Consider the following 26,637-nt stretch of genomic DNA (forward strand, 5'->3'; position numbering starts at 1 on the left):
TCTAGCTTATTTTTAATTTAATTAGACTTGTAAGACTCATTTATGTTCACATCTGTACATAAAAGAATATTTGACAGAATTGTAACAGAAAGACCACGTTGATTTGAGTCTTTGAGACACTTATTTTTAGGATTACATTAATCAATTTTCAATTTCAAAGGCCATCTTGATGGTGGAGATCAATTTTAAGGACCATTTGTGATAAGAAAATGATTATGGAGCCCATTATGTGCCACATTAGCACATAACATAATTTTTGACATAATTGTGGCAGAATAACCACATTGATTTGAGACACTTATTTTCAGGGACTACATTGATCGATTTTTAATTTTAAGAGTCATCTTAATAGTGTAGGTCAATTTCAAAGACTATTTGTGAAATTAAAAAATTAAAAAAAAAACAAATTCGGATGCAGTTCACAACCCTACACAGCACCACACTCTATCAACTCTCTCTATTGCATTTAAACCCCGCCTAAACCCCATCTTAGATCCTTAATCCCCTCTCTCTCTCTCTCTCTCTCTCTCTCTCTCTCTCCTTCTCTCCTTCCTGACTTACTGACACTGCAAGGTATCATCCCTAATTCCCTATAGAGGAATAGAATAGAATAGAAGAAAAGAGTAGTAAATTAAAACTCTCTCTCTCTCTCTCTCTCTGCAGCTTTCTGTTCCTGTAATTTAGGGCGTCGTATGAGCCTGGCACCACCAGATCTTTTCTTCCCCAATTTCAATGGCCAGCACTACTACTCACATTAGCAACGGCGAACACGAACCGCCGACGAAGCCCCCCGCATTCACCTCCTCCGCTTCCTTCAGGGCTCGCAAGAAGACCAATTATTCCGCCGGAATCTCCCGTGCCGCCTCCGATGTCGATGACATCGTCACTCTCATGCACGGCTCCGATCCAGTCCGTGTTGAGCTCAACCGCCTCGAAAATGACCTCCGAGGTATGCATCTCTTCTCTCCATTTTCCCGGAAAATTTGAACTCAGCATTTTTTTCATCTCATCGAATTCAAATTCGTTTCATCTTTTGGATAATTGAATGGATTTCTTCCCTGCTAAATTTCGAAGTTTGCATTTGCTAGCTAAGGAGAGAGGATAAATCAAATTTAATTATATTCCTAAAAATACATTTCTTAATTTTAATTAAATTTCCTTTCATGTAGTATATAATAATTGATTAAATTCTGTATCAAAAACAAAAACTGATGAAATGGAAGTGGAATTACACAGATAAAGACAGGGAGTTGGGAGATGCTGTGGCGGAAATTAAGTCTTTAAGAAATTCAGAGCGCCTTAAAGAAAAGGCGGTTGAAGAGGTACTCTATTTGTTTTGTGCTCCCACTTATCAGTAATTTCATCGCATTTTTCTTCTTTCGTCATTAGCGATCGGATTCTTTGTTTTTTTTTTTTTTTTAATTTTATTTTATACCAGTTTGCATAATCAAAGAAAGGAGTATTACCGTTGCTTAGTGGTATATTCAACACATACTAGAATATATGAATGAGACAGATTTTCAGACAACTAACTCGTTCGTAAGTTGCTTCTTCTAAGTTCTTACTAACAATGTTTGTAGTTTGTACATGTTCTGTTGATGAAACGGTAATTTTGGACTTAATCAATCTATGCTTAAGAAATTACGAAGGAATGGGAGACCATAAAAGTATTGTTATATAAAAACTGTATTCTAGTTCTTTTTAACTGGTGCAAATTATTTAGTATGTGTATGTCGTTTGTGTTAAGTGGGACTTCATTCTGACCGACTCGTTCTGAGTCTGGTTACTGTAATTGTGCAATGTTGTTCGATATCCATAAACATGAATATGTGTGTAAGTTGGATTTCTGTGCAAAAAATATGAGATGTGATAGTCTTCGATGCTAATCTTAAGTCTATTTATGGTTAAAAGTTGAAATCTTCAGTCTGCAATTTTATCTAGCATTTATTGGTTTTTACCTCTGTCAACTTTTCTGGAAGTATTGCTGTTTGACTAATGTTATTTTTCTGTTCTAACATTGTGTTATCTGCCATTTAGTACTACGGTCTAGTGGTATTCCTCTTCACTTGCAAGTGAGATATCTTAAGTTCGATTCTTGCCAAAGGAGAATTTGAACCACATTATTGCTAACCTATTATGAGACTTTTAGCCCACTCCCCCAACCCTTTTGTATAGATAATATCGTTTGTTCAAAAAAAAAAAAAAAAAAAAAAAGCATTGTGTTATCTAGAACTTTCAAGTTAATGTACTTAACATTGTGGATGGATGTTTTTGAGCCTCTAATGTTTGTCTTTTGATGTAACTTTCATTTGTTGCAACTTGTCTATGCTTTATTTCTTTAAATGGTGATCATGACAACATATTATTCAGCTCGCTTCACTAGACAAACCTGTGGATGACTAGAACACCTGCCTTTTGCTACATATACATGGCGTAAACTTTCTAGTTAAAAACCTATAGTTTTAGTTTTAGCCACAGTGATAAAAATGTGAGTATAAAAGAACCTGAAATGTAATAGGTTTAATGTATTTTCTACTGACAGTGAGTAGTTAATTTTGAAAATATCCCTGCATATCCACTTGGAGGAGATATTATTCAAAAAAATTTAATAAAAGAACTCCTTTACTGCATAATCTTAGTCTTTTTGTTAATCTCAGTTTTGTTCTGTTCAATATTTATTGATGTCTTCTTCTCAATGATATGATTATAGATTACAAAACTATCAAAATTCTTTATCTTGTTAAGGAACAATTTTTTAGATGCAGACTAGAACGAACAGTGAGTGAGATGTCCACGAGAATCAGGTTACGAGAATGAAACTAATAAAAATCTAACGTAGCTACAAAGCAAAACTTAATCAGCAACTTTATCTTAAAGCTGCTTTTCAATCTAGGAAAGATATCAAGATTATTAAAAATCATGTTAAATTTTATTTGTCAATATCTTACTCTTTTCAATAACCATTGTCTGGGATTGACCAGCAAGTTTTATTTGATGCTTGATGAGATCCAGTAGTTAGCGAGGTCTTTTATCTGTCAACAATATATGGAGTCCTGAATTTTTTTAGAAGATATTTTGAGAGATCAATTAATAGTATAAGTTATTGTAGTATTTACTCTCTTTAATGATACTGAATCATGGTATGGAGAAAAGTTGAGGTTCGTTTTATGTCGATGAGAGAAAGCTTTGAGTTCTTTTTTCTTTTTCGATAAGGAGAAAATTTTAAGTTCAACTAAAAATGGGAATTTCTGATAATTTTTTTTGTTGGTTAATAATTTCAGTTGACAGATGAACTTAACAAAGTGGATGAAAAGCTTAAAGCAACTGAAGCTCTTTTGGAAAGCAAGGTAATAATTGTAGTTTCCTTTGCTGCCTGATAGTATTGTCTTCTGTAACCAACATTGAACTTTTCTGCTTGCAATATACTGAGTACACTATGATTTGCAGAATCTTGAGATTAAGAAAATAAATGATGAGAAAAAAGCAGCTTTGGCTGCGCAATTTGCAGCAGAAGCCACACTTCGAAGAGTTCACGCTGCACAGAAAGATGATGAAATGCCACCCATTGAAGCCATCATTGCTCCACTGGAGGCAGAGCTTAAGCTTGCTAGGCAGGAGGTATACTTTCGTTCTGCAATATGACCCCTTTAATTTTGTTTTAAAGACAGATAGGGTTGAATTCCTGTCAGTTTTGAGTGTCTATTTTTGCTTCCATATTTGGTTTGTACATGTGAGGTATAGAGTGTTCAATACGTATTTGGTTTCTATATTGTTAATTGATCTATTGACTCCTTTATTTACAAGGATTAATAATTAAAACGAGCTATATTTTTTTATACTTCTGGATGTATTGTTTTTTTAGGTAACCAAGTTGCAGGATGACAACAGAGCACTTGATCGGCTTACTAAATCCAAAGAGGCTGCTCTGCTTGACACCGAGAGAACTGTTCAGATTGCTTTGGCAAAAGCATCCTTGGTTGACGATCTGCAAAACAAAAACCAAGAGCTAATGAAACAGATTGAAATATGCCAGGTTTGTATGGTGTTCAGAGTTTTCCTGCTGCATGCAATTTGTGTGATCGAGGGAATGTACCAGGGGTGTTTACTACTGTTGGACACCATTTTACATAATATGAATTTATCCATTATCAGGAGGAGAACAAGATACTTGACAAAATGCACAGACAGAAGGTAGCTGAGGTTGAGAAGCTGACACAAACTGTTCGAGAACTTGAGGAGGCTGTTTTAGCCGGTGGAGCTGCTGCCAATGCTGTGCGTGATTACCAGCGGAAAGTGCAGGAGATGAATGTAATAACCATTTCTTGGAACTCCAGTACTTGCTTATCACTTTGTAGTTGTTCTGAGTCTGTCACAAATGCAAACTTCCTCTAACATTCAAGCTTGCGTAGGAGGAGAAAAAACTATTGGAGCGGGAGGTGGCTCGTGCAAAGGTCTCTGCAAATCGGGTTGCCACTGTTGTTGCAAATGACTGGAAAGACTCCAGTGACAAAGTCATGCCCGTAAAGCAATGGCTTGAAGAAAGGAAATTTTTTCAGGCATGTTATGACTTCAATACGTAACCTCATCATCTTTGCCTACAATTCCTTTAATTTACACAAATAGTCATTTGGTTTCATTATCACAAATTGCATCCTTAACCCAAGGGGTTGTCCTTATGATGGGGGGGCTTAGGTGCTTCATGAAGCATTATCTCAAGTATGAATCCCGTCACAACCTCTTCGATATCCATCCACAAGGATTTAACAGGGTAATTGCTGCGTCATGTTGGATGAGGCAACTGCATACCTGCATAGGGATTAGCAATTAACATATGAAACATATGATTCATTACCCAAAAAGAAAAGAATGAATTGGAAATTTTTTCATTGAATCTTTTTTAATATTCAAGTGTTTATGATCATCTTAGTATTCATGCGCATGTTAACCCAAGAGGTTTAATATATAGAACTATCACCTCATACCATAGATGACCTGCAATGATTATTGTTGACCTTTTGCTAAGATGCATGGTGATAGAGAAGCATAAATTACCAGGAAAGGGGAAAAAAAGCCAAGACTCTTTCAGGTGTATAGTTTGGGCTTCGGTTTCTTCAGATTTAAAGGATTTACCTTGTTTAGTCCTTTGGTTTAGGGGGACTTTCCCGTTGTCTTGGTTGGTTGTTTTTGTTTTCATTGTGGACTTCTTGTCCACTTGTGTATAAATCTGGATTCTGGATATATATGTGTGTGTGCACATGCTGGTATTCTAAGATGGTTTATTTTCCTTCAAAAGGTGGGGAGAAAAGTGAAAACAAATAATGAAATGAACAGTTAGTTGAGATCTAAATTGACTTCCTTTTTTTGTTGTTGTAGGGAGAAATGCAACAGCTTAGAGACAAACTGGCTGTAGCTGAGCGTACTGCAAAGGCAGAAGCACAATTGAAGGTATGCTAACTATTTGAGTTTGGTCTGTGCTTACACTCTCATCTGTAATGTGTTAAATCCTTTTCATAATAGTTGATTATTTATTGATTTCTTAGGAAAAATACCAATTGAGATTTAAGGTTTTGGAGGATAAGTTAAAAGCATCTAATGGTAAATCGCGTGCGGCTCCAGATGCAAAAATCATAAGCAACAGGCCTTCAAGGCGTCAGTCTCTTGGTGGAGCTGAGAACATTTCTAAATCGTCCTCTAATGGCTATCTATCTAGGACAAAATCAAACTTACAATCTGGTTTCAACCGTTCCAACAGTGCCACTGCAATATTGAAACAAGCCACAGTTTCATCTAGATCGTTTGATGGTGGTAGTAGATTGCTAGACAGAGATAAGCTAATCCCAGGTGCAACCGGGAAAGACTGCATGCCTAACAGTGCCAATGATCAGACTCGGATGAATGAGGTAGTAGGTAGACATGAGGAGAGCTCAAATGGAACTTTGGCTGAACAGTCCAGGAGAGAACATGAAGATTATGTTTCTGGAGTACTGTATGATATGTTACAGAAAGAGGTCGTATCTTTGAGGAAAGCTTGCCATGAGAAAGATCAAACCCTCAAAGACAAGGATGATGCAATTGAGGTTGGATAGTAGGATATATCTCGTTAATTTTGCAACCACTTCCCACTTTTGTGTTTTTCTTAATTTGTTTCTGGTGTAGATGTTGGCAAAGAAGGTGGATACACTTAACAAAGCAATGGAGGTCGAGGCCAAAAAGATGCGGAGAGAAGTAGCTGCAATGGAAAAAGAAGTCTCTTCTATGCGTGTCACTAAGGAGCATGATCAGCGGACACGGCGCTTAAGTGCTCCCCGGGGGGCAGTAAATAGTTCTCATACACTTTCTTCAAGGTAAGTAGTCGTGTACAATCTATAATGGCCTAACAATGATGCAATAGTTGGTGCAGCGAGTCTGTCCAGTTCATGATCAGTTCTTGGACGGCATAAAATGAAACAAAAAATGCATGGTGCCTCAAGTTGATTGAAAACTTTTAGATACCACCAGTCGAAAAATATTAATCCACCTGACCAAAGGTTTTGCTTCTTTCAGAAATGCGCACAGGTCATAGGTACATGGCCATGACAGAATCACCACATCATGGACGCTTCTGTGATTCTTCAGCACTGCAGTCACTAGAATGTATGGTTTTGTCATGATTTTCCTCTCCCGTCTCCATCTATTTAAGTTGTCTTGGCCGCCGGGTAGGCGATTTGTAAAGAACTGACTTCAGGTTTTTCAGGTCAACCTGCCTTGTATATTTCTTTTCTACTAATATTTCCTGGAAATACCAACTTGGGAAAAAAGTTTCAAAAGAGATGAGGTTTTGTTAGAATCTTCTTTCAAGGAAACTGAAGGCAACATAAAACTCGTGTATGCCTAATGCCTTCAAAATTCAGACCCAAGGGATCGGTTTACTAGAAAGTGAGCAAATGTTTGAAGTTTTAAATTCGAGTTCAAACGCTCACGGATGCATTTCTTGGGGCCATGGGCTCAACTTTGACACACGCTTTTATTTGGGAGAAAAACGTATGTTTTCGCCTCGTGGTACTCTTGAATGTTTGGTGATCGTCTTCAAATGTTTGCGTGGAAAACAAATTAAGTTGGCTGATTGAGTTCTCTCTGAAGGTTCTCTCTGAAGGATTTGGTAAATTAATTGGAATTTCACATTAAAGTCCTTTAGTTGTCTTTTTAACATTAGGGTGAGGCTTGGTGCAACGGAAATGTTGCTCTTTTATAACCAAAAAGTACTGGTTTGAGTTGTTAAAAAACCTATTTGCAAAGTAAGAGTAAGCTTGCGTACGATAGATGTTCCCTTTTGACACTTACAAAGCGGAGAATCTTGTTGGTTAGGAGTCGCCCTTTAGTTGTTTTTTTAACTTGAGTGATGTTCTAATATAATCTAATCAACTACTTTGGGAAATCCCTCGTTTATGAGTTGGGTAACAAGGATGGAATCTGGATCAGGAAATGATGAGGAGGAAATATTTGTTTTCTTTTCTTTATTACACTAATAATGAGGGAACTGTTTGAACTCGGAACGCAGTGTCACACCTCAAATGCATGATCCATAAAGTATTGGAATATGGCACTTGTATGCAGGTGTGAGTCATTTTAAAACTGTAAAAATTTATATCCAATGCTCTACATACCCGATTCCACAATTGATTATCATTCTCCGAATGTTGGAATTCATTCCGGTGATAAAACGTCTATCTTTTCGTTAAGGAGTGTTGATTGATGTGATATAAAATAACATACAAATTAAACCCTATAGTTGTAGTATGTGTAAGTAGGGATCGTTCTACACCGAGGATTAGAAAGGATGCTAATCTACACAATTTAAACTCTAAAACACTAAACTAGACTCAAAAACAGAAAACTAGACTCTAACAACTCAAGATAAGCTAAACAGACTCAAAACACACAAACTAAGTTAAATTGACTCAAAATAGGTACTAGAAAGTGATTTGGATGAAAATTAAACTAAAAAGACCCAAAATACTAAATGGGGACAGATCCTGATGAATTTAAACTAAACTAACACAAATAAGAACTAAAGGGGTATTTGGAAGAATTTTAAACTTAAAACAAACAAACTTGCAGAAACAAAGTAAAAGGGTACGAATTTGGGTGAGTGAATGGGTGAAAGGCTAGCTAGATGGTCCTTCTCCACACATGACACTATGCAACATAAATCGATTTCCAGTTATTATTCCTTTAAACCATGAATGACAATGCCCCAAATTAATCGTGAGAAGCACAAATTAACTTTCAAATTTTCCTAAATTCATTGAATTGGACTCAGCGACGCAATCAAATTATTCTTATCAAGTTCCCTATATGAACTGCATGATAGAGATACATATCAAAGATCATTAAGTTCTATGAAAATCATAAGCATTGACAAGGCATTTGTAACTATGAACTGCACGATACTCTTGCCCAGAATTTACTTAACACAATCATGACAAGTGACTTTTACTACTTGTAAGTATAAGTTCATAACGATTAGGTGAAATTCCCTTATATTTTAGCATTAAATTCATGCATGCAAACTAAGTATGCATCCTTAATCAACATACAAGAATAAGTTCTCAATAAATCAGTTAAGTAAATTGCATTCATGTTTTACGAAACAATAACTAGAGGAAATCAATTCATATAAAACATATGTCTATGGTTGAATTCGCCTCTAACTAAAAAGAATTTAGTTCCTCATGTTCATCATAATTGAAAACCAAATTAAAATAAACATCGAACTAAAACTAAGGATAGAAAGAACCCAGAAACGCTCCAACACTCCAAAGTAGGCAGCGGCACTCCCTTAGATGGTGGCAGGCACGACACTTTTCCTCTCCTTCCTTCCTTGCATGGCACAAGTCTCTAAAAACTCTCAGAAACCTGCGGCACACTCTTTGTATTTTTCTGAATTTCTCTCATGTGTGTCGTATGAATTATGCGGCAGATATATGTATATATAGGCCTAGGGTTATGCACAATTTTTGAAAGGAAAAGGATTGCACAATCCTAGGGGGAAAAGGTTAGGGTTACACGGCAGAAATGGGCCATCTAGAAGGAATAGGTGCGGCATAGAAATAGGACCAGATAAGGCCTTCTAGAAAGGGTATTGTGGTAGGTTTCTAGAAGAACAAGGGATAAAGGGTGTGGCACCAATGTAGGAGAAGGATAGGGCTTCTAGAACCATGTATTTAGGTGAATTAATCTGAAAATGAGTGCCCTTTGCTGCTGGAATCAAGGTAGGAAAAGATTAGGAAATGATAAGATAAGATAAGTTTGGATAATATAAGGTAATTTGGATAATGTTTCCTTCTTTATAGCTGAATCCTTATCTTCCAAGCTTCCAAATTTGTTTTTCCAGATATTAAGCACATTCCTAGCCTCTCTTGAACTTCAAATTTGTCCATCCACCTTACTCCATATGCAAGCTATCCATTCCAGCCCAAAATTGCTCAAAAATGCACCAAAATGCACTTTCTTGCCTCTTTTGCCATTTAAACCTACAAACACACAAAAATAACTTAAATCACTATAATAAATAGAAATTAACTTACTAAATGCAAAAAAAACAAGCTAACAAAGCCGCATAAATATGCTCCTATCAAATTCCCCCACACTTAGCTTTTGCTAGTCCCCGAGCAAAACAAAACAAACAAAACACAACCTAAACCTTCCAACAATTGCCTCAGGGATTTCCAATGAAACATGACATGTTAAAAATCACTACTCCCACAGATTTTAGCTACCCTTACTCTTGAGCATACACTTAACCGCAATCACCACTCACTAGCTCGCATTTGATCAATTAAAACAACATTCTGAATGTAGTAACATGCCTTAGAGAATTCACTTAATTCCTTACCAGGTACACTCTCTATTTTCACACAGATTTTCTAACTACAGTCCCTACACTAAGTATATGTGGGAAGATTGATGTAAACATGTAGACTAGCACTCACATATGTTATAACAAAGAAGGCACTTTCTGGAATTATTAATACAACATGTATATGATCTCATAAACGGAATGCCACTACTTAGACGAGAGAACTAGGGATACCATATGCTCGTACCAATTTTAAACTCCACATATTGAAACAGATAACAATCAAGATAGAAGTCTAAGGGTTGTAAGGGGCTAAGGTATTGGCTAACAAGGAAAGGTAAGGATAAACAAAAGTTTTTAAAGCAATAGTAAGCAAAGTAATGAAATAAACACTTAGAATTTACTTTTGAATGCAGAAATCAACTTTAAACGTCCAAGGGAGATTCACACCACTTAGGGCCAGATTCAACTTTTTGGACCCTTTCTTCAACAACCAATACTTGTGAGTTCATTCTCGCTTATTTTCAACTCTTTTTCTTTCTTTTCTTCACTTTTTTTTTTCCTTGCCCTTTTCTTTCTTTGGCACACAAACGTACAACCTCATAGAATTCCAACGAAAAACCTTCCCCCACACTTATTTTTCTGCAAATTGTAGATTAAAAGGAATTCCCTCTAAGTCATGCTTCACTATTCTTTAAGAACAAGGGTATGGATAGTCCTATTCTAGGCTAGGTAAGGATAATGTGGCTAACAAAGAAAATTAGGCTAACTAAGGCTCAAAGGGGTTAAACCTACAATACAAATGCAAAGGGTAAGGCTTTTTGGCTCTGGTTTTAACTAAACAACTTCATCTTGTTATATGTTATGCAATCAATTTTATGCTTTGGATGAAATGGGCATGAGTTCTAGTATTTGGATCTATAGTGATGAAACGCATTCTAAGTAGCAACCAAGCAAAGAAATAATGAGATCATGCAACGACTTTAGAAAACAAAAATATCTCATATTATTAACTCTCCAAATAAAGTATAGGCTCAAGTCTCTCAGGGTTGTAGCGCTAGTTTGAGTTTCTTGCTTTAAGCATGTTACAAAAACTGATTTTTCCTTTGTGATTACATGTGAATTCGTTAATGACAAATACAACTAAGCATAAACCAAAGAGTATATCAAACTTCCACCCATGTTTGTAACATTCTTTAACAGTCATGCAATTAAAAACCAAATCCTCATCATTGTGTTGGATGGTATCCTAAGACACAACACACAAAAACAAAAACGATTCTAAAAACAACTCTTTTTGGGTTTTTCAAACACACTTTTTAGATTTTTTTTTTTTTTTTTCAAATTTTCTGATTTTCTGTTATAGGACACATTAAAACACTTCAAAACACAATAAAAACACTTAAAAACTTTGAGTAACAACTTTAGAAGTGATAGGTAATAAAATCCCACGAAAATCAATGCACAATCGTTTGTTTACCCCCCCCCCCCAACACTTAAACCAAACATAGTCCTCAATGTTTCAAACATAGACTTACAAACAAACAATCAAATAACACAACTAACAAACACGACAATCATGGCAAAGTAGAAGCAATAAAGAGTAGGGTTTAGGAACGCAAATCTGGTTGTGGAGCCGAAGATTCCTAGGTCTTTTATTTGAACGCGTGGGTTGCCTCCCAATAAGCGTTTGCTTCAACGTCTTCTAGCCAGATGATACCTCCTTTTAAGCTTCAATAGGGCCCACGACATGGAGGGGTATTTCCTCCACGACCTGCTCCTCAAAATTCTCGTAGTAGGGCTTCAAACGGTGTCCGTTTACTTTGAATTCATGTCCCATCTTCAAACTTTGAATTTGGACTACACCATAAGGAAAAACATTAGTAACAACAAAGGGGCCAATCTATTTAGAATGCAACTTACCTAGAAACAAACGATGGCGATAATTGAAAAGTAACACTTTCTGCCCTATAGAGAACGTCTTGCTACGAATCATCTTGTCATGGAAAACATTCATTTTCTCTTTGTAAATGCGAGCGTTCTCATAAGCCTCATTCATAGTCTCCTCAAGCTCATTCAATTGAAGCTTCCTACGAAGACCAGCCGCATCTATGTCCATATTGAATGTTTTGATTGCCCAATGTGCTTTGTGCTCCAACTCAACTGGAAGATGGCATGGTTTCCCATAAATGAGCCAAAATGGAGACATCCCAATTGGTGTTTTGTAGGCAGTATGATACGCCCATAGTGCATTATTCAAACGCAAGCTCCAATCTTTCCGAGTGGGTTTAACGGTCTTCTCCAAAATCTGCTTGATTTCTCGATTAGAAACCTCGGCTTGCCCACTTGTTTTCACATGATAAGGTGTAGAAACCTTTATGCGTGACATTATACTTCTTGAGCAACGCCTCAATGGTTCAATTAAAGAAGTGGGAACCCCCATCACTTATGAGCACTCTCGGCATCCCAAATCTGGAAAAGATGTTAGTTTTGACAAAATCTGCAATCACTTTGGAATCATTAGTACGGGTGACTTTTGCTTCCACCCATTTCAACACATAGTCAACCACAAGTAAAATATAAGTGAAACCATGTGAGGAAGGAAAAGGGCCTATGAAATCAATACCCCAAATATCAAAAATCTCAACAGAAAAGATAAGGGTTTGTGGCATTTGATCTTTTGCACCTATATTGCCCGTTCTTTGACAACGATCACAATTCATACAAAAAGTTCTAGCATCCTTAAATATAGTAGGCCAATAAAATCCACATTCTAAAACTTTAAGTGATGTTCTTTGAGTGCCAAAATGACCCCCACATGCATAAGTGTTACAGAAAGTTAAAATTGAATTAAACTCGGATTTATGCACACACTAACGAAGAATCTGATCAGGGTAATATTTCCACAAGTATGGGTCATCCCACACATAAAACCGTGCATCCTTTTTAAGTTTATCATGTTGGTGCTTGTTTAGGGTGCTTGTAACTTGCTTAGACACCAAATAATTCACTAAATCAGCATACCATGGTTCACTTACCTCAATATACAGCAATTGTTCATCTGGAAACGTTTTGGGGATGGGTAATGGCTCCTCATCATGCACCAAATGACTTAAGTGGTCAGCCACCACGTTCTCACATCCTTTCTTGTCTCGGATTTCGATATCGAACTCTTGGAGACGAAGCATCCAGCGAATAAGCCTTGGTTTGGCCTCCTTTATCATGAGTAAGTACTTCAATGTTGCATGGTCAGAATAAACGATAACTTTAGTGCCAAGTAAATAAGAACAAAACTTATCTAAAGCAAACACAATAGCAATGAGTTCTTTTTCAGTGGTGGAGTAGTTCAATTAAGCATCATTCAAGGTCTGGGATGCATAATAGATGAAATGTGGTTGCTTGTTCTTCCTTTGGCCTAAAACAGCCCCTAACACATAATCTGAGGCATCGTACATAAGCTCAAAAGGAAGACTCCAATCTGGTGAAACTATGATGTGTGCTGAGGTTAGCATCTCCTTGAGGTGTTTGAAGGCCTTCTCACATTCCTCATCGAACACAAAGGGCACATCCTTTTGGAGGAGTCAGCATAGAGGTGTGGAGATATCCTGCATGTCCAAGAAAAGAACGAACCTCTCTCACTGAAGTGAGAAAGGGTAAGTAGCGTACAAGATCTATTTTCAATTTATCAACCTCAATTCCCTTGGCCGAAACTATGCGAGCTAAAACTATGCCTTGTTTTACCATAAAGTGACATTTTTCCCAATTTAAAACAAGGTTAGTTTCAATGCATCATTTCAAGATCAAAGTGAGATTAGCTAAACAATCATCAAATGAATCACCAAATATGCTAAAATTATCCATGAAAACTTCAATAATCTTCTCAACAAAATCTGGAAAGATACTTACCATGTATCTTTGAAAGGTGGCTGGTGCATTACATAAACCGAATGGCATTCGACGATAAGCAAAAGTATCAAATGGACAAGTAAAAGTAGTCTTTTCTTGATCATCTGGAGCTATAACAATCTGATTATATCCCAAATAACCATCAAGAAAGCAATAAAAAGAATGACCAGCTAACCTTTCAAGCATTTGATCAATGAACGGCAAAGGGAAGTGAGCTTTCCTAGTGGTGGTGTTGAGCTTCCTATAATCAATACAAACTCACAAACCTGTTTGGATATGGGTGGGCACAAGTTCGTTCTCTGCATTTTTCACCACAATGACTCCAGATTTCTTTGGAACAACTTGAACCGGTGAAACACAATGACTATCCAAAATAGGATAAATCACTCCACAATCAAGAAGCTTGATAATCTCATTTTTCACAACTTCCATCATTGGAAGGTTGAGTCGACGTTGAGCCTCTTGAGTTGGTTTAGCCCCCTCCTCTAGAAGTATGCGATGCATGCATGTTGTAGGGCTAATTCCCTTAATGTCGGCCAAGGTCCATCCAATGGCTATTTTGTACCTTTTCAACACCCGAACCAATTTATCCTCCTCCATTGCCGTGAGTGATGAAGAGACAATGACGGGCAACGTCTCTTTTTTCCCAAATAGACATACTTCAAATGATTTGGCAATGGTTTAAGCTTAAGAATGGGTGCCTGAATCACTGAAGGTAACAACTTATTAGTAGAAACGAGAATTAAAATTGGGATTGGAGGCTTGCCAATGTGTTGTGGCAATGACTCAAGTGCAGCAATCATCTCGGCCTCTTCTTCACATGTAGGCATGGCAAGGACCTCCTTATGCATTCCGTGAATGTGGTCATTTCCTGCCCTTTTGTTTTTTAGTCACATTCCTTTTGTAATGGTTGTTTCAAGGGGATCTCTCTCCAAGGAGTCAAGATAGTCATGCGCCAATGAATCAAATACATCAATAGAAAAACAAGAATGATCATATTTAGGATACTTTATAGCTTCAGAAATGTTAAAATCAATAATCTCGCCATCAAATTCCATTGTTAGCGTCCCTTTGAACACATCTATCTTGGTGCAGGCTGTTTTCATGAAAGGTCTCCCAAGTAAGATCGGCAATGGTATGGAATGGGCTGAATCTTCCATGTCGAGCACATAAAAGTCTACTGGAAATATCAAATGGTTAACCTGCACCAAAACATCTTCTAAAACTCATTTCGGATATGCATTAGAACGATCGGCTAACTGAATTATAACACCATCGTTTTTAAGCTCTCCTAGGTTCATAGATGCATAAATAGAGTAGGGTATGACATTAATGGAAACACGTAAATCTAACATAGCATGTTCAAACTTGGTATTACCAATAACACAAAGAATTGTGAAACTACCTGGATCTTTGCATTTAGGTGGTAGTTTTCGTTGCAAAACTGCTGAAACATTCTCACTTACCCTCACCACTTCTTTGTTCGAAATCCTTCTCCTTGTTGTACAAAGCTCTTTCAAGAATTTAGCATACCTTGGAACTTGCTTTACTACATCAAGAAGTGGGATATTGACTTGTACATTCCTGAAAGTCTCTAAAATGTCTTTTCCATTCTCTTCTTTCTTAGATTGCATAAACCTACAAGGGTAAGGGGTGGAATAGGGTTAGAATGAATTGAATTTGAACTAGCTTTACCTGAATTGGACGGCTTAGGGGCATTAGGGGGCTGTGGCAATGGTTGTTCTACCTTTGCTGTGGCTTTGGCATTTTCTTCTTCCTCTAGCAGCAGCCTTTCGTCCTCTTTTTGACTTTGTTTGGACGCTTTGGGGTTGGTTCCAACCTTTTTACCACTTCTCAACATGACAGCCTTAGCAGTTTCAAAACCTCCATTCGGATACACCACGGTTGAACTGGGTAGTTTGCCTTGTTCCCTAAATTGTCCCATGAACTCCGCCATCTGCCCCATTTGATTCTTTAATTCGCCCATCTCTTTGGCTTGGTTTTTGTAAGCCCTACATCAAAGAAGTTAGTACTTAAAGAATTTTATCATTATCTAACAATGAACCTGAATTTGTTTGGGCAGATTGTGGTGGAAGTTGTGGTGGTGCGAATGGCCCTTGATAGAGTCCCGGAGGTGGTTATCTATATCTGCCTTGTTGATGAGTTTGTTAAGGTTCCCTCCACTTCAGATTTGGATGATCTCTCCAACCCGGATTGTAAGTGTTAGAGAATAGGTCATGCCTTGGTTGATTTTGGCCTTGATATCCTATGGCATTAGCACTTTCCCATTCTTCATTCTCTATCAATTGAGGACATTGATCATTGGAATGTCCTTGCATAGTGCACACGCCACAAACACTTGCTCCTTGCACTTTGGATCCATCAACAACCTTTGACACAATAATAGTGAGATTAGCCAATTGAGATTGAATTTCAGAAATTGCACTTACCTCATTAACTTGGTGTTGCCGTTGGGGGTCTCTTTGTCAAACTCCCTCGTATTGTTGTGCATTCAAGGCTTGATTAGCTATGTGGATCTTGGCAGCAACTGGGGTTTTGTCAACCAAAGCACCACCTGCCGAAGCTTCTAGCATTTGTCTTTCAATTGGAAGGAGTCCCTCATAGAAATATTGAATTAGAAGCTCTTCCTCCATTTGATGTTGTGGGCATGATGCAACTAAAGTCTTGAAACACTCATAATATGCTGGAAATAATTCTCCTTGGCTTTGTTGAATTCCACTAATCTTCTTCCTCAAAAGAATGACTCTCGAAATTGGGAAAAATTTCTCTAAGAATGCTCTCTTCATGCTTTCTCAAGAAGTGACGGTTCCAGGTGCTAGTTCATAGAGCCAATCCTTAGCCTTTTTCCAAAAGAGAGAATGGAAAGGCTTTCATCTTCAAAATATTCCCATCCACATTAATGGGTGTCATACTCAAGCATACTACTTCAAATTCCTTCAAATGCTTGTTCGGATCTTCCATGGACAGCCCATGGTATTTGGGAATGTGATGCAGCAAGCTAGACTTCGTTTCAAACTCATCGATCTTGTCCGGAGCTGCCCTAGGGTATTGAATGCAAATAGGCACGGCATTGTCCAACCCCGAGGCTAAAAGTTCCTTGATTGTTCGATTGTCAACAGCCATGTCTTGTTCTTCCTCTTCCTTTTCTTGAAATTCAGATTCAGAGCTAGAACTAGGTGGATTTAGTTCTGGTTGCTTCCTCTTTCTTCTCAAAGTTAGTTAAAAATCGTCGTCAAACTCCAATATATGTGCACGAACAGGTTGAGAATGTCGAGTCATACACTAATACCTAAAACAAGGAAAACAAAACAAAATCAGAAAACAAAGAAAAGCAAACCAGAAACAAATGGGAGATTAGCAATTTTACTAATCCCCCGCAACGGTGCCAAAATTTGATGTGATATAAAATAACACACAAATTAAACCCTATAATTGTAGTATGTGTAAGTAGGGATCATTCTAGGCCGGGGATTAGAAGAGATGCTAATCTATACAATTTAAACTCAAAAACAGAAAACTAGACTCTAACAACTCAAGATAAGCTAAATTGACTCAAAACACACAAACTAAGTTAAATTGACTCAAACCAGGTACTAGAAAGTGATTTGGATGAAAATTAAACTAAAAAGACTCAAAATACTAAATGGGGACAGATTCTGACGAATTTAAACTAAACTAACACAAATAAGAACTAAGGGGGTATTTGGACGAATTTTAAACTTAAGACAAACAAACTTGCATAAACGAAGTAAAAGGGTATGTATTTGGGTGAATGAATGGGTGAAAGGCTAGCTAGAGAGTCCTTCTCCACACATGACACATATGCAACATAAATCGATTTCCAGTTATTATTCCTTTAAACCATGAATGACAATGCCCCAAATTAATCGTGAGAAGCACAAATTAACTTTCAGATTTTCCTAAATTTATTAAATTGGACTCAACGACGCGATCAAATTATTCTTATCAAGTTCCCTATATGAACTACATGATAGAGATACATATCAAAGATCATTAAGTTTATGAAAATCATAAGCATTGACAAGGGTAACTATAAACTGCATGATACTCTTGCCCAGAATTTACTTAACACAATCATGACTAGTGACTTTTACTACTTGTAAATATAAGTTCATAACGATTAGGTGAAATTCCCTTATATTTTAGCATCAAATTCATGCATGCAAACTAAGTATGCATCCTTAATCAACATACAAGAATAAGTTCTCAATAAATCAGTTAAGTAAATTGCATTCATGTTTTATGAAACAATAACTGGAGGAAATCAATTCATATAAAACATATGTCCATGGCTTTGAATTCGCCTCTAACTAAAAAGAATTTGGTTCCTCATGTTCATCATAATTGAAAACCAAATTAAAATAAACATCAAACTAAAACTAAGGATAGAAAGAGCCCAGAAACGCTCAAACACTCCAAAGTAGGCAGCGGCACTCCCTTGGATGGTGGCAAGCACGGCACTCTTCCTCTTCTTCCTTCCTTGCACAGTATAAGTCTCTAAAAACTCTCAAAAACCTGCAACACACTCTTTGTATTTTTCTGAATTTCTCTCATGTGTGTCGTATGAATTATGTGGCAGAAATATGTATATATAGGCCTAGGGTTATGCACAATTTCTAAAGGGAAAATGATTGCACAATCCTAGGGGGAAAAGGTTAGGGTTACACGGCAGAGAATGGGCTATCTAGAAGGAATAAGTGTGGTATAGAAATAGGACCAGATAAAGCCTTCTAGAAAGGGTATTATGGCAGGTTTCTGGAAGGACAAGGGTTAAAGGGTGCTGCACTAATGTAGGAGAAGGATAGGGCTTCTAGAACCATATATTTAGGTGAATTAATCTGAAAAGGAGTCCCCTTTGCAACTGGAATCAATGTAGGAAAAGATTAGGAAATGATAAGATAAGATAAGGTAATTTGGATAATGTTTCATTCTTTATAGCTGAATCCTTATCTTCCAAGCTTCCAAATTTGTTTCTCCATATATTAAGCACATTCCTAGCCTCTCTTGAACTTCAAATTCGTCCATCCACCTTGCTCCATATGCAAGCTATCCATTCCAACCCAAAATTGCTCAAAAATGCACCAAAATGCACTTTCTTGCCTCTTTTGCCATTTAAACCTACAAACACACAAAAATAACTTAAATCACTATAATAAATAAACATACTAAATGCAAAGAAACAAGCTAACAAAGTCGCATAAATATACTCCTATCATTGATCATTTTCCCTTGAGTGAGCTGTATGAATTCAACTTCCTTTCTATCATTTTCAACTTACATCTCCTTCTAAAAGGCCTATAGCAGCAATCCTTGGGTATTCAATTTTCGTACAATCCATCATTTCAAATGAATTTCTAGACTCCTTACGTTCGCCACAAGTCGGCTTATTCTTCCACCAACTGGATGTCACGCCATCTTGTAATACGACACGTGTATTTGTAGCATGAGTAAAAAAAAAACCCTAAATTTATATGATTTTACAAAATACAAAATCTTTATTGATAATCAAGAGCAGTTCCAAGTATATAAGTTTACAATACCAAAGAAAAGAGTCTTTGAAACATTTCAGTTAATACAAAATGCTATTTATTATAATATAGATAAAGATCGCCTCATCCCCTTGATTATACTCATTACCTGAAAAATAAAGGTGTAGCATCATGAGTTCCATTTTAGCTCCAACCATCAGAATAAGCGTAATCAAACCACAAAGTTCATATAATTCCATTTTAGAAAATAACTCTTCATTCTAGTGAAACTCATATGTAGAGGACTGACAATGAAACATAAACCTTGAACTTTCAACATGATAAACCGCATCGTGTAAGAGTCCAGTAAAACTCAAACCACGTACACATAAAGTTTTGACTTCTCACAACCTTTTAGGTATAATAGTGCACTATCTGAGGAACTTGAGCCCATGGTTAACTTCCCAAATTCCCAAATATTTCCACCATTATTTCACTTCAGGTATGGATGCTAAAATGCCCGCTGGTATAACTTCCCAAACAACAATTTTTTTGAAGTACAAGGTTTCATGTAAAACATATATATATATATATATATATATATATATATATATATATATATGTATATATATATATGTATGTATATATATATGTGTGTGTGTGTGACGTAAATGTTACTTATGAGTATGCAAGCACAAGTCTTAATATTCTAACAAAATAAAGACATGAAACATAATTTAATAAAGGCTTTCTGGCATACTGGTCATAAAGAAACAGTCTATAAGAGCCAAAACATTACTTGCGAAAGTCTATGTTCCCTATTTAAGTGTTGTTTCAGAACCTTCCAACAATTTCTTAGATTTTTAGTGCTAATTATATGCTTTAAGTTGATATAAGGAGCAAAGGAAACGATTAGGAAATGAGACTAATACGATCAATGCAAAAATAAAGAATAGTATTAAAAAAGCACACTGTACATAATTAATTTCGTGGTCCTCTTCTCTCTCTGTTGCAAGTGTTTAGTCACCAAGGTTTCCATATTTGAAGTTAAGACTATAAGCTTCAAATCCAAAGATCATTGAAAACAGTTTAGAATCGAGTAAGATATGGCCAAAACAAAAATAGAGGACAGTTTTCGTAAAGCATGGTTGCACAAAGTAACCTTCAAGCTTAATTTTTCTTGGTACGTTATGTGTACAATCGCCAAAGTTTCCAGATCAAAAGTTGACATTATAAGCATTAGATTGATATAAATTTTACTAAAATCAGAAATGAGTGAGTTACAAACAAAGAAAGTCAAGTACAAATGATGAGTTTTCTGGAATATTCTTGAATGATTTCCATCTTTCTGATGGTTTTCTTTAGTGATAAAAAGGCTTTAAAATAAAGCATATTAGTTCAAATACATGTTAGGATTGTGTATAACTTTAAGAGCTGTTTGAACAAAGGCAATGTATAGTTTCACGATTTTCCAGCGACCGGAAAACTCATAGGCATGACGAATTCTAGAAAGAAAAGAAAATCAGCTTTGGTGTTGATGAAGATTTAGCTCTAACTTCTTCGTTTCTTAACCTTTTTAGGTGATTCAGAAGTCAAATCGAAGCATTTTTCATGCATATTTCAATGGTATATATGGAATAAGCTAAACCAAAATATTTCTATAAGTAAGCTCAACAATTAGAGGCACCACAGTTTTGGAAGGAAACATGGTGTGTTTCATGTTTGATCTATTCTAAGGGTAAACAAATTATATTTGCTGACTTGTAAGATATTTCCCTTTAATTCTGGATTCCTATAATCTTGGGTTTCCTAGTTTAGGTTGCAGATCAATTGTAATTATTCTTTCCTTATTGTAGTAGGATTGTATATGATTATATATACCTCAGAATGAGAAGAATACAACACGTTCAAAAGCATTCTTTCTTCTTGGTAGTAAAGCCTTGTTGAAAATCAGAAACCGAACCCTATATGGGTTGGTCTTAGGGGTGGTTTGGTATTCCTGTGTTTTGAAAAAAAACATTGCTTCTGTTGTGCTGTGAGAATAAGCTCATTTTTGCTGTTTCACATTTTCAGCTTTTTTCGCCCAAAACTGTGAAAATAAGCTATTTTTAAGTGTTTACCAAACAATTTTTTGAGCTCAGCTTTTTTTATACCCACTTTTTATAAAAGCACCTCAGTACCAAACCAGTACTTATTGTGCTTTGCCCACGGCTGCAACGAGTGGCTCCAAAAGTCATTGCTGCTTCAAATTTCGTCGACCGGCAACGCAGCTTCATTGCTGCCCGTTTTCTGTCAGTGGTTGCTGATTATTCATCACGTTTTTGCTGCCTAGTTCTTGCCGACAATAGGACACATGGCTGATCAAGATGTGAAGGTTGCTGCTCCAATTATGGTGCAGCCATACAACTTGAGTTTCAATATTGGTATGTTTTTGGATGAGAAGAACTATGATTTATGAGCTCTTCTTATTCAAATTCATATCGCTGGAAGGAAGAAGATAGGATATCTTCGTGGGTCCATTAAGGCTCCTGTAGAGGATGATCCCAAATATGACGATTGGTTCTCTAAAGATCAGAAAATTAAGAGTTGGCTATTATCGACAATGAAGCCAGAAATCATGAAACGTTATATTCAATTGTCGACTTCTAAAGAAATCTGGGATGCTCTTAAGACTGCCTATTTTGACGAGTGTTGATGTATAATTCCTTCCTAATGCTAGAATATATTTAGTATAATGGCACAAGCAAGGGTGTCGAATCCACAGGGACTAATTGGACCTATGTAACTACTTGTTTGCAAGAAATCTAAGAAATGAATCAAACTAGTCTAAATAGGCAGATTTGAATCAAACTAATCAAACTATGCAGATTTGTTGTTTTAACTTGAAAGCATAAGAGAATGAAGTAAACACAAATCAATGAATCAACAACCAATATAATGAGATAGTATCAATGGAAATGAAACTAGGGATTCGATTTCACCATTGCTCAATTAAATCCATGTTTGTTAAGTTGGTTTATACTCATTCATCTACAAATTTCTTGAGTTTGTTTCACTTGGATATGATCAACCATATGATGTGTGGATTTGATCAAATGTCTATAATCTTGAACCTAATTGTGATGTGCAACTTTGGTTCATAATCTAGAGTATGTAATGCACAAGAAACGTTCACTAAACCAAAGGGAACACTTGGCAGGATGTTTGCCAATCTTTCCCTTCATTCATTCACAAATCCACCAATATTAGACATGATGTATGTTTTAATCTTGGCTAAATAACTTGTGGTTAACTCAAATGGCGATCAAGCATACAAATCAACCCACAAATTCACAATTATAACAGAGAATGAATCAAGAACTAGGTAGACAAACTGAGCATTCTAACTTAATTACATAGCAAACTTTGCAAGGTTACATCGAATCCCTAGAGGAAGCTTAGTTACAATTCATGTCTACAAAAGATTTAACATAAAAGTATAAAACATGAATGAACATAGAATTGATAAGAATGAACCCTTGAAGCAAAACTGATGTTGAAGTCCTTGAAGAGTTCCTTGGTGTTGCTTCTCCAAATGTGGTGCGGATGAAGTAGATTGGTTTGGTTTGGATGGTTTCTGCCCTTAGGACAGAAATGGACAGAGAATGGAGTGAAGTAGGGGGGTTTTAGAGTGTGTAATGGACTGAAAATGAAGAAGGAACCTTGCGGATGGGAAAGGGAGAGAAAATGAGCAGTTTCTGTGAAAGGAAAAGAATGTAGAATGCAATGTAATGGAGAGGGCGAATTAGGGTGAATGATGGACAGAAAATGGAGCCAAATAGAGTGTGTGTGATCCCCCCAACATTCAGATTGGATCTAGGAGTTGTTTAATTCAGAGGGCAGAGCATCAATCAGATAGAATGATGGGTTTCTGAGTGTAGTGGACGCATGGCTTGGACAACCCTGCAAGAATGTGTTTTGTTTAATCAAAATGCATGTGTAAAGTCTGCCACAAGGGAGTGGAACCTGCAAAGGTGACTTGGACCACCAGAAAATGTTTATACACATCTGAAAATGAGAAGAACACACGGCATGGACAAAGGGATGGGTTTGATTTCTGAAATGATGGCTGCAATGAGTTACTTGTTTAATCACAATGCATGTGAATTTCTGTAAAGATGAAGTGTAGAAATGTAATGGAGTGCACGGAATGGATGTTTGTGTTTGTTGGTGTCAAAATGGCTGAAATGAATTAAGTGATGAAAATGGGTGGTTTTGGCGCACAAGGGAGATGGACAAGTAATGGAATGCACGGCCAAGGTTGTGAACATGCATGTGAATGCATGTTTTGGTGTTGGAACCACATAATTGACTTCAATGCTTGTTTTATTTAGAATCACTCAATTTGGCCGAATTTCACTACATTCCTTCATTTGCCTTCCAATTGATCTTATTACACACTTGGCTGCACACTAACACCAAACAAAGTAAAATGCAACTAGTTTAATCCAAAAACAATACAAAAACGCCAAATAAGAAAGCTATACATGCATGCAAAATGTGACTATCAAATACCCCCAAACCTGGTTTTTGCTAGTCCTCGAGCAAACTTAAAACTAAAACACACAAAACTCAAACATCTAACTAAACCACTTTCGCTGGCTAAACGATTGCACTGAGCATGTGCAACAAGCCTTTGAACCCCTAGGTGTCCCTAGTTGGAGGAGTTGTGTCTCCTGAGGGTTTACAGTGATGACACCCACAAACATTTACAAAATCTGCAAACAACTTGGCTAAAACATGTTTTCAACAAACTAATAAGAACCAATAAAGATTTTGTCATTCATTCAACTCAAAAGATTGCCATTTCAAAGAATCGTATCAATTGTAACATATAAAGATATTTCTCAATGTCTTACAACTTCAAGGTCACCATACCCAAATGCTTAAGATAGACTTCGCCTCAACTCTACTCCTCACAGATTTCACTCAAGTTTTCACTCAGATCTTAAGGTTTAGTCTCTCAACAACATATATGAGTGAAATTATGCAAAGGGAATCAAAATTCTCACATATGAAATCTGAAATGAAAGCACAATTTCTGAGTAGATCTCATGAAATGAATCAAATGCTAAGAATATAGATAACACACACACTTACCATCACACATGAATACATCCTCAATGATCAGTCAGGTCTTTCTCAAGATCGTAATGTAAGGCTTAGGTTATAGGTTACGAAAGAAGTGATATGAAGTACTAGAGCTTGGGGCATACCAAAGTGTTCTTGAGGATCATGCTCTTCACTTGCATCTGTTTTCTTTCTTCTTTGTTTTTGGCATCCAGGCCCTATGTCTTATCGTGAGGAGATTTGGAACTTGTATCCACTTTGATTCTCTTCTTTTCTCTTTTTTTTTTTATAACTTTTTTTTTTTTTTTTTTTTTTTTTTAGAAGAATCTTCAACATAGGTGCCCTCGGTACATGCCACAATCTTGTTCTAAGCTCAATTTACCTTTAGTCTTCATCACCTTGGTATTCACCAAACTATAAGGTATGGCTTGTAATGGGCTAGAATGGGTAGAGTATGGTGTGGGTGATGAAAGAATTAGGCTAAAGTGTTTGGCTGCAACGAGGGTGAATGGAACACACAAATGGGTAGGATTTAAGCTTTTTAGTAGTTAAACATGCATAGCCTAACATCATCTCATTGAGTTCATTCACGAATGATACTAAACACATGGTATCTGCAAAGAGAGTAATTCTTAGCATCCAATCAAAATAGAAGTAATGAGATCATTTAAAGTGAAATTGAAAGAAAGAGATAGGAGTAGAAACACTTTAAACCCTCTCAAAGAAGCAAATAGGCTCAAAATAACTCACTAGGGTAGTCTCCACTATTCTTCTTCCAGAATTTGAGTATGGTACCTCTATCATCATAATTTCAAGAGTTATAGCTTTATAAATGACAACAAGATGCAACTCTTTTCCATAGCAACCCAATCGTATGTTTTCAAAAATAGTCCTCATATACATTCGTATTAGCATGCAAAACACTCTTAACCGAAACTAACACCTCAAATAGGCACAAACACAAAACAAAACTTCCAAACCACCCCCAAACCTAAACTAAACATTGTCCTCGATGTTTAAAATTGTATGCAATGTAAGTAGGCAAAGAAAATGGAATGGTAACAAAATAAACACAACATAAAGAAAGAACACAAACCACACTAGGTTGCCTCCTAGCAAGCGCTTTATTTAATGTCTAGGCAAGACATGGTAGCTTGTTCATGGTGTTGAAAATTCAAGAACATCTACGACTTGATACACTTGCTCTTCATCCACTTTATCCAAATATGGTTTCAATCGCTGCCCGTTGACTTTAAAAGAGGTGCCATTCTTCATGTTCTCTATCTCCACAGCTCCATGGGGAAATGTTTGCAAGACTTTGAATGGTCCCACCCACCTAGACTTCAATTTTCCTGGAAAAAGTCTCAAACGTGAGTCAAACAAAAGTACTTTCATACCTTGGTGAAACTCCTTCCTTAGGATGGCCTTGTCATGATAAAGCTTAGTCCGTTCCTTGTAGATTTTGGCATTCTCATATGCCTCATTTCTAAGCTCTTCCAACTCATTAAGTTGGAGCTTCCTTGCTACTCCAGCATCCTTGTAATCAAAGTTGAACTTCTTGATGGCCCAATATGCACGGTGTTCAAGCTCCATTGGCAAATGACAAGCTTTCCCAAACACAAGGCGATAAGGACTCATGCCAATGGGGGTCTTGTATGCTGTTCTATATGCCCATAGTGCATCATTTAACCTCAATGACCAATCCTTCCTTGTAGGGCTCACAGTCTTCATCAAAATGTTCTTGATCTCCCTATTGCTAATCTCCACTTGTCCTGAAGTTTGAGGATGGTACGGGGTTGCCACTTTGTGATTGATGTTGTACTTCTTCATCAAGGATTCAAAAGGTTTGTTGCAGAAATGGCTGCCACCATCACTAATAATAGCTCTTGGGGTTCCAAACCTACAAAAAATCACATCTTTAAGAAAATTCAACACAACCTTATGATCATTAGTTCTTGTAGCAATGGCTTCAACCCATTTGGTTACGTAATCCACAGCCACTAATATGTATAAGTAGCCAAAAGAAGATGGAAATGGTCCCATGAAATCAATTCCCCAAACATCAAAGAGCTCCACTACCAAAATGTTGTTCAATGGCATTTCATTTCTTCGACTAATGTTCCCCATTTTCTGGCACCTATCACATTTAGAGCAAAAATCAAAAGCATCTTTGAATAAAGTAGGCCAAAAGAAACCAGATTGTAAAACCTTTAGAGATGTCTTTTTGGCACCAAAATGGCCTCCACATGCCAATGTGTGGCTAAATGTTAAGAT

General features: G+C 36.7%; 1 protein-coding gene and 1 pseudogene across 1 annotated transcript; one reads left to right on the forward strand and one right to left on the reverse strand.

The window, feature by feature from the left end:
- Window positions 1-464: 464 nt before the first annotated feature.
- Window positions 465-6,826, forward strand: LOC137713271 (microtubule-associated protein 70-1). The gene is made up of 12 exons (XM_068452559.2): window positions 465-573; window positions 664-949; window positions 1,237-1,322; window positions 3,282-3,347; window positions 3,448-3,618; window positions 3,863-4,033; window positions 4,153-4,308; window positions 4,410-4,556; window positions 5,374-5,445; window positions 5,541-6,077; window positions 6,157-6,344; window positions 6,544-6,826. Exons 2-12 carry the CDS (start codon window positions 733-735, stop codon window positions 6,560-6,562), a joined length of 1,830 nt encoding a protein of 609 aa, XP_068308660.2. The 5' UTR covers window positions 465-573; window positions 664-732; the 3' UTR covers window positions 6,563-6,826.
- Window positions 6,827-15,777: 8,951 nt separating this feature from the next.
- Window positions 15,778-16,344, reverse strand: LOC148691312 (uncharacterized; annotated as a pseudogene).
- Window positions 16,345-26,637: the final 10,293 nt, after the last annotated feature.

Source organism: Pyrus communis, chromosome 14 (genome assembly GCF_041283825.1).
Source record: "Pyrus communis isolate YQ-2024b chromosome 14, ASM4128382v1, whole genome shotgun sequence".
Taxonomy (NCBI): Eukaryota; Viridiplantae; Streptophyta; class Magnoliopsida; order Rosales; family Rosaceae; genus Pyrus; species Pyrus communis.

What these genes read in the sequence shown, in the direction of transcription:
- LOC137713271 (XM_068452559.2), top strand. Translation starts at nt 733, where the DNA reads ATGGCCAGCACTACTACTCACATTAGCAACGGCGAACACGAACCGCCG. An exon ending in GGAAAGTGCAGGAGATGAAT is followed by an intron (nt 4,309 to 4,409) that starts GTAATAACCATT and finishes AAGCTTGCGTAG; the next exon opens with GAGGAGAAAAAACTATTGGA. An exon ending in AGGCAGAAGCACAATTGAAG is followed by an intron (nt 5,446 to 5,540) that starts GTATGCTAACTA and finishes TTGATTTCTTAG; the next exon opens with GAAAAATACCAATTGAGATT.